We start from the raw sequence: 12,437 nt of genomic DNA on the forward strand, positions 1-12,437 counted from the left end.
TTGAAGTTTCATTTTAAATATTAACCTTCAATGCTTTGCTTCCTTAGGTCTTATTTGGGAGGCCAAACTTTTCTTGCAAAAATATAAGAAATCTTGTTTAAAATCTACTTAAATCTCTCTTTTTTTTTTTTAATCTCTTTATTCCTAGAATGAAGGTGATAGTGATGTTTCTGTACATACAACCAAAAGGAAGAGAGATAAGCATGCACATCAGTACTTTCTACATCTGCATATGTTGTAGCTAGTACTTTGAAGTAAATTTTCAATCATGTGTTTCTTCCTTTATTTTGATTTTACTGCAGTATGATTTTCTGAATTTACCTTGCTTCCAAAGTCTTCCTATCTTTCAGATGCTATAGTCTTCCTATCCTCTGGAGTTATATGTTCCTAGCCTCACAGCAAAAACTCACTCCTCTCCCACACCCTCCCCCAGTACTGGGATTGAACCTTGGGCGCTATACCACTGAGCCACATTCCCAGCGCCCCCCTTAAAAAAAAAAAAAAAAAGACAGGGTTAAGTTGCTCAGGCTGGCCTTGAACTTACCACCCTCCTGTCTCCACCTCCCCAATCACTAGCATTATAGGTGTGTGGCACCAGGCTGGGCTCGCTTTCAATTTTGGTCTAAGTTATATCAGAACTTACTTTCTGGTGCCAGTAAAGGTGTAGCTGGGATCCTCTTTCTGGGAGTCGGTATCCTCCCTCTGCATCTGCTTTGCTAGGAGTACTCGCTTCAGAACGTTTCCTTTGAGAAATTTGGAAATGATCTTCTTTCTCTGAACATTACTGAACACTTTGCCTTCGGGAAGCCAGCTGACCTTGTCACCTCCACCGTGGCCCGAGGGAAGGGAAAGGTATTCAGGAGACACAACAACCCTCTTTGAAACAAAAAAAGGAATTGCTGTTTACCTAAAATTCATGAATAAAAGAGCCCGACTAGACAAACAACCCAGAGTTCTGCTCCCACTGCTGCAGCTACACTGCGGGATTAATTTAGTTAATAATGTGCTGCTAATCGCCTAAGCAGCCTGCTGCTCTGTCATAGCAACTGAACCTCACAGCAAGGAGAGGTGCCGGCCCTGGCTTAGGAGAATGCTCTCGAATCTGTTCTTGGCACAAAATAATTATACATTAAAAATTTGGTTTTGACAAAGGTAAATATATTGGCCTTTGGAGAATAGGATTGCAAATAAGAGATTCACAAAACAAGACAGAAAATAGAAGCATTTGTTTTATCAAAGACTCTTTAGTACCCAAGGCTGAGACCTGGTTGGCTTGAACCGAGATCACACAGTCAGCAGCAAAGCATTTATAGTGACTGTTACTCCTACCCTAAAAAATGTGCTTCTCATAACTACAATTAGAAAATAGAGCCGTTTACTAGAAGTCTTTCTCATTGTAAAAAGCAAAATGTACCCATCTGACAATTCATTTAAAAATAAAATTTATGCCAGAGGTGGTGACACACACCAGTCATCCCAGCTACTTAAGTGGCTGAGGAAGGAGGATAACAAGTTTGAAGCCAGCCTCGACAATTTAGTGAAACCCTGAATCAAAATTAAAAAAAATAAATAATAAAAAGCATTGGGACTATAGCTCAGTGGTAGAGCACTCTGAGATCAATCCCCAGTACCACAAAATACACAAATAAGTAGATTTATGTTATGGCTGAATAGTATTCCAGAGTATATTTATACCACATTTGTTTTTTCATCCATTCATCCATTGATGGGCATTTAGGTTGATTCCATATCCCTGTTGTCATTTATAGAGTTGTAATACCCATGTCAGGCAAGTGACTCTTCAATGTACCGATTTAATTTCTTTCAGTATATACCCAGTAGTAGAATTGCTGGCTCTATGGTAGTTCTATTTTTAATTTCCTGTGAGACCCCCTCACTGTTTTCCATAATGACTGAGCTAATTTACACTCCCACCAATAATGTATTCCCTTTTCTCAGCATCCTTGACAGCATTTATTTTGTTTCGTTTTGATAAGTCACTAAAAAAAATATAATAATTGTGCTCTTATGATTTTTCATCAGTCAACATGCTCCAGAAAGTTGCAAACATTCCATCCATAATGACTTACAGCAATGATTAAGAACACATGGATCCACTGACATGGAATGTAAAAAGATCACATTTCAATGGATCATTTCCTTAGCACATTGAATGGCTTAAAACATAGTTTGTTCTTATAAATCTATAAAAATAAGGGTCAGAGTAACACACTCAATTTGCTTGGAAGAAAAACAAGGGCAATATGAATTTCAGCTCCTAGAATATTCTACCTTCCTTACCCCCATCAATTCCCTTTTCTGTCCCAAAACACCCAAACAATTATGAATCACATTGCATTCAAGTGGTTCTTGTTAGTTCTATAACAAATTTTAAACATGTTTTTTTTTAAATATAACTAGTTTATCTAATTTTTTTTTTTTTTTTGAGATGAAGGTCTTACTGTGTTACAGCCCAGGCTGGTCTCAAACTCTTGAGCTCATGTGATCTTTCCTGCCTCAGCCTCCTGAGCAGCTGGGACTACAGGCATATACGCTCTGGATGTGAATGGTGAATGTACCATATGGTACGGTCAGGATGATTTTAGAGTCCTGGCTGAAGGTTTTCAAGTTTGGTAAAAAGCTGGCCAATATTAGCAGCTTCCCCATGGCATCTCTGCTCTTCTTCCCCAACTCTGACCCTGTTGCACTGTGGTTCCTTGGCCGATGCAGAATGACAGGGAATTTCACTGTAGGTGGAACATGCCTGAAATCAGGGAGTAGCTCCAAGAAACCCTGTTATTTGCATTTTTGTCCCAAACTGGGGAGTAGCTCTCAGAAGCTTCTAACTTGCTTAGTGTCACGCTACAAAACTGTTACTGTGTCAGGTAAGGGAAGAAAGGCTAGGTTTTTATACTGGGGAGTCAGTCAAATTGGCAGGAAAATAGGTTGTACTCAAAGCCAGCTTTGAAGGAGGAGAGAGGAAACTTTTTCTGTTTCATACCAACATCTGCAGAGATCTCAGGGGCCAGGAGAACTTATAAGGGACGGAAAGCCAAATGGGACAAAAGGCAGGAAATAGAGAGATGTAGATTTAGTTAGCAGAGAACCTGTCAGTCAATCCCTTGGCATCTGTCAGGCTAGAGTGGGCAGCCCTTCCACCTTCAGTCTTATTATGAAGAAGTTTAGAAGTTAAAACAATGCGGAGCTTTTAATTTTCAACATAAGGAAGTTGCCCTTCACTTCAGAGGGAGTCTGTTTCCTTAGGGCTCACAGTCAGTGTGGTGTGTTCAAGATTATTTAATATCTCTACTGCCCTTTACTCTTTGGCCTACCTACCATGGCTTCTTATCAGTAAAGTTGAGCTCTTTTATTTGTTTACTTTGCTTCCTCAGTGTTCATTTGGATCAGAAAATAAGACGCAGTTTGGCCTCTTACCTGTGTTAATCTGGACATTTCCTTGGTTTGGGACCATGAAGTTCTTTCCTCAGATCTGCTCAGGATTGTGATGATGTAATCACACTCCTTAGGGCCCCCACGGATTGTCTGTGGAGTCTTAATTATCCTTGCACAGGGTGAAAGGCCTCTTCTAAGCGCCAGAGGGGAAAATTACCTCAGACAGAGATGCACATTGGCTTTTTCCTCCCTTCCTTTAGGAAGGTTCTATTTTTTCCCCCTTAGATCTTGTCCATATCCAGAAAGTAAATTAGCATTTCTGTAGAAAATCCCTGAGAGACTTGACTGCTTTTCTCTGCTTTGAAGGTACAGGATGAGCACTCAGGGTTCTAGGTCAGTCCCTGGACCATTGTGACTCTCAGAATGTGAAGGGATCAGCAAAAAGTAAGTTCCATCCTCTCTTCTTGGGAATGGAGGGAAGCTGGGAGAAGAACCGTTGTCAGACGCTCTGCTCTTCGAGTTTTCTACTTGTCCTTCTCTGTAACTCCACGGGCCATCATGGGAACAGCCAGCAACAACCCTTCTGACTTGAACATCATCATCCCTGAGAAACTGGAGCACAAGGACTGTACCCAGCCTGATGTCCTGTGTCACACCTTTGAGACTCTGTCTAACCTTCACAAACTGCTCCCAAACCATCTTGTGGAGCTGCTTCAATCCTACCAGAGCGAAGAGGATAAAAAACAATGTATGTGGGTAGAGGGTGTTCATGAATTCTATTAGTAAGCACATACTTCATCTTGGTAAAACTGCCTCTTCTTTTAGCCACAAGTAAGACTTTTTCCTTGACATTGCAGGTGTGATCAGTTCCTTTTGTTTTGTCCAACTTTTTTTTTTTTTTTTTGGTACTATGGATTGAACCCCTGGGTTCTGCACTCCATCCCCAGACCTTTTTATTTTTTATTTTGAGCCAAGTTGCTGAGGCTGACCTTTTGAACTTGTGATCCTCCTGCCTCAGCCTCCTGAGTTGCTAGGATTACAGGCACTTGGCTTATCACTCTTCTTTAGGCAAAGAATATTTGTTTGAAATATGGAATTGGATCAAGGTGGGAAGTACACTGAATTTACAAAGTAAGTTTTAGATTTTGCTTTACAATTGTGAGAGAACTTCTAAGTTGAAGGTCAGAGTTCAAACTTTGTTCCTTTGCTCTGTTTCCTCCTCCTCCTCTTCTTGCCATGATTATTCCACCACAAGAAGAAGCTGGATATTCCCCCCTGGGAATTATAAGTAACCTTCAGTTTCTTATCATTATTATTATTTTGAGATGGGGACTTGGCTATGTTGCCCAGGCTGACCTTGAATTCCTGAACTCACTTAATCCTTCTGCCTCAGCTTCTTGAGTACTTTGGACTATAGGCATGTGCCACCACGCCTAGCTACTAACTGTGACTTTTTGCAGTTTGGAGTGACCTGCTATTCCTGAAATTTGGTCAGGGCCATTGCTAATTTGACTGATTTGGAGAATTGAGTAGAGTCTACCTCCTGAATTTCTCATGACTAAGTGGAGGACACTGGTAGGTGGCAGCCACCTGCACCTATGATCTTAGAAGACAAAATTAGAAGGTGCCACAGTGATTCAAACACAAACCAGAGAAGTAAAGTAGATATTGGCATAATGATTTTTAAACTACATGGCAAATCTGGCCCTTTGTATTCTGATTAATCTCTAGTCCCTCAGTCCAGGTATCTAGGCCACATTACAGATTACATTAAGAACACATAAATCAAAATGTGGATGTGTAACCGATGTGATTCTGCAATCTTTGTAATGTTTTGAATAACCAATTAAAAAAAAAAAGAACACATAAATCATCAAGAAAAACAAAAACATCCTAATAGAATAGATAGATGTTTGCACCGGCAATTCACATGATTAGCCGTAAATCATCAATAAGTTGAAAAGATGTTTGAACTCTCTGATCCTTAAGGAAGTAAAAGATATAACAAGGAGATCGTTTTAGGCCATTCTACTTTGCAAATTTAAAATGATTAATCATGATGAACTTGTGGGTAAATTAATATCCTCACATACTATGAATTGATTCAGGCTTTTTGAAGGATAATTTGAAAGTCTTTGTCAAGTTCAAATGTATGTCATTAGCTTATTGAAACTGAACTTGGTAGAAGGTGATTGTCTTTCTCATAACTCGTTTTGACCCATTCTGTTAACTTCTTGTCCCTTAGCCTTGGGTGAAATTACAGGAAAATCTCATAGCTTTTCTGGTCGTGTTGATAATGAAAGTCTTCTCTAATATCAAAGGACTAAATTCTCATCCAGTTTAAAATCTGTCTGCGCCCATAGCTCTGCCTGTTTGGAAACCAGGAGGAGGCAGTACGGGGGCTTCTTTTCTTTTTGTTGCTCCAACTCTTCCCTTGCTGGCTTCTGTTAGGTGACACAAATGAGAGTGGAAGGTGGGAGAGGAGAGGAACTAAAAAGCTTTTTCTTGACTGGCAAAATATCAGATCACTGCCAGGCACAGTGATCCCAGCAGCTCAGGAGGCTGAGGCAGGAGGATTGCAAATTCTTAGCAATTCCGTGAGGCTCTGAGCAGCTTAGTGAGATCCTGTCTCAAAACCAAAAATAAGAAAGCCTGGGGATGTGGCTCAGTTGTTAAGTGCCTGTGTGTGTGTGTGTGTGTGTGTGTGTGTGTGTGTGTGTGATCCTGATCTGGTATGTACGCCCTCTGAGTGGCAGCTATGAAAAGCTGTTCCTTTCTCTCCTAGGGCATCTAGGCGGGTTCTTTGGTGAGTTGCTATTGCTGGGTTCTCATTTGCACAGCCTCTGCCAGTATTTCCCTTCCTTTATCTCCACTTGTCCTAGTTCCAGCCCTTGTAACAAAATACCACAGACCAGGCGACTTCTAAACAACAGAAATTCATTTCTCACCATTCTGGAGGCTGGGGTCGTCCAAGGTCAAAGCAGATTCAGTGTCTGCTGAGGATTTTCTGGCTGAGAGACAACAGCTTCTTGCCCTGCCCTTGCCTAGTGGTAGAAGCAGTGGGTCTCTCCAGGAACTAGTCCATGGTCAGTCAGCTCTGTTGCTTTTGGTCCTGTGGTAAGACAGAGCATCACAAGAGAGCAGTGGGGAGAAGAGCTTGGTGGCCAGATGAAGAAAGAGAGAGAAAGAGGGAGGGAGACAGGAAGGGACCTGGTCCCAATGTCCCCTTCAAGGGCACGCCCCCAGTGACCTAACATCCTCCCGCTAGGCCCTGCTTTCTAAAGAGTCCCCCACCTCCCAATTGCACCACAGAATGGGAACCAAGCCTTCAACATATGGGCTTTTAGGGGGAACGCTTTAGATTCAAACCACAACAAAGATTGGCAAACATCTACAAAACGTAATGTAGAGTTTTGATAAACAAGCTGCAAAAGAAGCACAACGTGAGTCTGTTTATGCCAAAATAAAACTGGACTTTGTACATACAAAAACATATGTTGAATAAAAAAGTTTTGGAAGGTGATGTCAAATTCAGGACAAGATGAAGTAGGATTTTCTTTTCACTCTGTAGACATTTTGAAGTTGTTTAATTTTATTTATTTTGATGGAAGTCTTTTTTTTTTGATGGAAGTCTTTTCATGTGTGATTTTGCAATGAAAAGAAGCTTGCTTATTTATTTATTTGTTTGCTTGTTTGTTTGTTTTTGATACCAGGGATTAAACCCAGGGGCCCTTAACCAATGAGCCACATTCTCAGCCCATTTCTATATTTTATTTAGGGTCTTGCTATAGTTCCTTAGGGCCTCACGAAGTTGCTGAGGCTGGCTTCAAACTTGCAATCTTCCTCCCTCAGACTCCCAAGCCACTGGGATTACAGGTGTGCTCTACCGTGCCTGGCAGAAAATGAAACTTAGCATTAAAAGGCTGTGGGTGGTTATATCAGGTTGGACAAGCAGGTTTCCATTTTCTAGTGATCCTCCAGGTGTATGCTGATGTTTATGTTTTGTTAGTCTCCCAACTTAGATGCTGTCAACACTGATGTGATTAGCACCTTGTAGTTCCTCCAGGTAAAAATGGTCGGCGTTGCTGAGAGGTGCCCTCGTGTCAGAGGTGTTCTGCTATCTCCATCCTTTGCTCTGGTTGGAAGCCCATTTGAAGAAGTGCATGACACAGCTGAGGCTGTTGGCACTGAGGGAAGAGGGGTTTCTTCTGAGTTCTACTGTGTCTTCAGGATCTGGCCTAAGGCAAGGTCCAGCCACCAGGGGCACATTGGCCTTGGAGGCCCTGAATTCTTTATACGAGGCTGCTTCATTTTCAAAATGCAATTTCCAAATGTATCACGATTGCTTCAAAAGACAATTCTAAAGAGATGATCCTGTCTCTCATATTCTTCTTCATCAGATTATGAAAGTGGTAATGAATTCTGATATCTCACTGCTACTGTGTATAAAGCTTCTGGGAAAAATTTCTTTTAACCTTAAAAATAGATTTTGTCACTTCCCCCGCCAAAGCCCTCCTCATCCACAAGGAAGCTATGACTGTATTAGACTATACTGCTTACTCAAAAATGAAGGAAGGAAGGAAGGGAGGGAGGGAGGGAGGAAAATGTCTATCACACACCCAAGTTTTTCTTTTATGTTTTACATAATGACTTGGATCATAACAATGAGAAATGAAGATCCTTTATACTATATGGATTCAGTTATACTGCTGTTAGATAATTGTCTCCAAAACATAAACAGCTTCCATCTGCATCCACAGTCTCCTCAAGTGGTACTCTTCCTCTTGATGCCCCACCCCACACACAGGGGAACAATATTGATGGTTACTGGTTTGAAGGTGCGTGATATATTCTGCAACTCAGTTCCTTGTATATCTTACTTGTACCAAACTGAAAAGTAGGTAAGTGGAAGTTTAAGCTTTTGCTTGTTCATTGCTTTCAATTCCAAAGAAGTTACTTCTCTTGGTTAATTTATTGCTTTTGCCCCCAAATATTTTCTGAGGCTGTTTAGCTAGTTGGTGGAGATATACTAGGAGAGGTGAAGCAGTAGGGAAGAGCTATTCCCATAGAGTAGGTGGCCTTGGTGGAGACCTACAGGGCGACTACCAGAAGTATATGCAGTTCAGATACTAGTAGTCCTGGGGCAACTGTCAAATCTGTGATTTTAGGTACATGGGAAAATATAGTTAGGTGCCAAAGTAACTTTCTGGTACAAACACATATAAATATATACATGGTGGCTTGGTGCACTGGTTATATACTTTGTCAGTGTTGATTTGTATTCAATGTGATTCTAATCTATCCACCATCCCTCATCCATCCATAATCCATTCATCCATCCATCCATCCACCCATCCATCCATCCATCCAGCCAGCCAGCCAGACAGCCAACACGCATTTAATTTCATGCTTTTAAAATAAAAATAAAACCTTCAAGCAGTGTATAACCTAATATCTCCAATTCTTCACCAATAAATTTATGATCAATATTATTCTACTTCAAATAATGTCTTTTGTAGTGTGAAGAATCAAACCAGGACCTCACACATGCTAGGCAAGGGCTTTACCATTGAGCTATGCCCTCAGTTTTAAATAATTTCTTGAAGCATCATATGCTTATTGTATTTTATTTGAAAAACTAGAGCACTTCCTTAAGGCCCAATTAAATGTTCAAAGTGAGTTCTGAGTTTTTATCTTATCATGGTATACAGTACTAAAATATAATCACTCATACTGGAGAACATGATAATTTATCATTTTTGTTGAATATTCTTCTCTTTCTTTTTCTCTCATTTATCCGTAGTTACTTTCAGAGTATCTGAGATGTTTTAAAATATCAAAATACGTATATGTGTATTAGCTTCATGTGACTACAACAAAATACCTGAGGCAACTAATAAAGAGAAAAGATTTCTTAAGCTCACAGTTTTGGAGTTTCAGACATGACACTTGCACTTTTTCAGTTTTGGTGAGGGTAGTGGATGGTAATATATCATGGTGACAGTGCATGTAGAAGCAAGCAAATTATTACATTTTCAACTGGAGAAGGGGGAGGGAGAGGGAGGGAGAAAGAGAGGGAGAGACAAAGACCATAGTTCCACAATTGGCTTCAAGGGCACACCACCAATGACCTAAGGACCTCTTAAAGATACACAGCATCCAATGGTGCCACCCTGGGGACCAAGACTTTGCAAATGGTCCTTTGGGGGAACACTCAGAAAAACCATAGGAATATGTATGAGAATCATTTAAAATTTTTGTTTGAGGGAAAAATATATATAAAAGTATATAGATATAGATTTTAAGTGGATGTTACCAAATACCTGAATTGAATTAATTAAATCAAATATCAAACTCAACTAAGAAATCCTGATACTGGTACTGCCACTAAAGGCAGTAGGTAGACGCTATCTAGCCCCCCAGGACTTAAACCACCAAGCAGGAGCCTCAGTTTCCTGTCCTGTGCTTGACCCATTTGAAGTGGTTCCGAGGCCTCTACTGATTAACCTATTCACCCAGCAATATACCATTTATTCAGACTACCAAGTTAAGATCCTTTGAGCCAATTCATGGTACTGTGGGGTTCTGCTTACTCTCATGCTATGGGAGGGACCATCATGGTTCAGCCGGAGAAAAGAGAACTGAACCAGTTTGATCGTATTCCTAGGCAGGCTCACTCTGAATCTCTGTGAGGTCTGCTTCTCTTCCAGCATAACATTTTTGAGCGCTCTCTCATTTTCTAATTTGCTCCAATGGACCGTTGAGTTACTCCAGGTGTGATATTCAAAGTGGATGTTGGTCCTCAAATTGTTACAGTTGAAGAAGAGATATGAAGTTTACCCTACAATATAAGTCAACTTTTATCACTAAAAACACTATGTAGTCAGCTTAGCTGGTCTTCTCTTCCCCTTCCTTTTCTTTTCTTTTTTCTTTTCATTCAGGAAGTCTATCTTGATAAAGAAGCAGTATGCTTAATTATATTCTGGTGCAAGATAGAAAATAATTCTAGAAAGCTGAATTACACCTGGATAGATAGGAGTGACATTGGGAATATGGAATCCTATACTACCAAGTATCAATCACCTGCCTCAGATACCAAAACACTGATCTTTTTCTCTTGGATTTCAGTGTGTCCATCCCAAAGCCTTATGAATAGCTTCCTACAGTGTTCAGATTTCCATAGTAGTAGTCGCGGCTGCTTCTTTCAGCCCCTTGCTTACAGGTCCTGGTCTATAATGTTTGACGGAACATCTTCCCAACTCTCAGAGACACTCCATGGATCCCCATTTCTTATAAGGTGTGACAGCTCAGAAAAGCTGCTCATTTGGATAAAGTCTTATCTGTGTGTGCTTATCACTCGCACCAGAGCTAAGGAATCTTGGAAAGCAGTCTACCCTGGGTGTTATAACCCTGGTTATTTGAGTCATTGGGTGAGAGCATTAAAGGACATCGGTTTATAGGCAGGAGACTGGGCCAGACCAGGTGTTCCAACCAGCTCTCCTTTATCTCTTTTTTTTTAAAATTAATTTTTATTGTAGGTTGTTCGAAACATTACATAGTTCTTGATATATCATATTTCACACTTTGATTCAAGTGGGATATGAGCTCCCATTTTTACCCCATATACAGATTGCAGAATCACATCAGTTGCAGAACCATTGATTTACATATTGCCATTCTGGTGTCTGTTGTATTCTGCTGCCTTTCCTATCCTCTACTATCCCCCCTCCCCCCTCCCCTCCCCTCTTCTCTCTCTACCCCCTCTACTGTAATTCATTTCTCCCCCTTATATTTTTCCTCCTTTCCCCTCACTTCCTCTTGTATGTAATTTTGTATACCCCTGAGGGTCTCCTTCCATTTACATGCAATTTCCCTTCTCTCTCCCTTTCCCTCCCACCTCTCATCCCTGTTGAATGTTAATCTTCTTCTCATGCTCTTCGTCCCTACTCTGTTCTTAGTTACTCTCCTTATATCAAAGAAGACATTTGGCATTTGTTTTTAAGGGATTGGCTAGCTTCACTTAGCATAATCTGCTCTAATGCCATCCATTTCCCTCCAAATTCTATGATTTTGTCATTTCTTAATGCAGAGTAATACTCCATTGTGTATAAATGCCACATTTTTTTTATCCATTCGTCTATTGAAGGGCATCTAGGTTGGTTCCACAGTCTTGCTATTGTGAATTGTGCTGCTATGAACATGGATGTAGCAGTGTCCCTATAGTGTGCTCTTTTTAGGTCTTTAGGGAATAGACCGAGTAGTGGAATAGCTGGATCAAATGGTGGTTCCATTCCGAGCTTTCCAAGAAATCTCCATACTGCTTTCCAAGTTGGCCGCACCAATTTGCAGTCCCACCAGCAATGTACAAGAGTACCCTTTTCCCCACATCCTCGTCAGCACTTGTTGCTGTTTGACTTCCTAATGGCTGCCAATCTTACTAGAGTGAGATGGTATCTTAGGGTGGTTTTGATTTGCATTTCTCTGACTGCTAGAGATGGTGAGCATTTTTTCATATACTTGTTGATTGATTGTATGTCCTCCTCTGAGAAATTTCTGTTCAGGTCCTTGGCCCATTTGTTGATTGGGTTATTCGTTATCTTATTGTCTAATTTTTTTAGTTCTTTGTATATTCTGGATATTAGGGCTCTGTCTGAAGTGTGAGGAGTAAAGATTTGTTCCCAGGATGTAGGCTCCCTATTTACCTCTCTTATTGTTTCTTTTGCTGAGAAAAAACTTTTTAGTTTGAGTAAGTCCCATTTGTTGATTCTAGTTATTAACTCTTGTGCTATGGGTGTCCTATTAAGGAATTTGGAGCCCGACCCCACAGTATGTAGATCATAGCCAACTTTTTCTTCTATCAGACGCCATGTCTCTGATTTGATATCAAGTTCCTTGATCCACTTTGAGTTAACTTTTGTGCATGGCGAGAGAAAGGGATTCAGTTTCATTTTGTTGCATATGGATTTCCAGTTTTCCCAACACCATTTGTTGAAGATGCTATCCTTCTTCCATTGCATGCTTTTAGCCCCTTTATCGAATATAAG

General features: G+C 40.5%; 1 protein-coding gene across 1 annotated transcript in view; it reads left to right on the top strand.

The window, feature by feature from the left end:
- Nucleotides 1–3,951: 3,951 nt before the first annotated feature.
- LOC143402204 (testis expressed protein 56-like) overlaps nucleotides 3,952–12,437 on the top strand; it is a 32,870-nt gene continuing 24,384 nt past the window's right edge. The window contains exon 1 of the mRNA XM_076859607.1: nucleotides 3,952–4,141. Coding sequence (XP_076715722.1) covers nucleotides 3,952–4,141 — 190 coding nt within the window. The remainder of the gene's footprint in view (nucleotides 4,142–12,437) is intronic.

This window comes from Callospermophilus lateralis, chromosome 6, assembly GCF_048772815.1.
Source record: "Callospermophilus lateralis isolate mCalLat2 chromosome 6, mCalLat2.hap1, whole genome shotgun sequence".
NCBI classification, from domain to species: Eukaryota; Metazoa; Chordata; class Mammalia; order Rodentia; family Sciuridae; genus Callospermophilus; species Callospermophilus lateralis.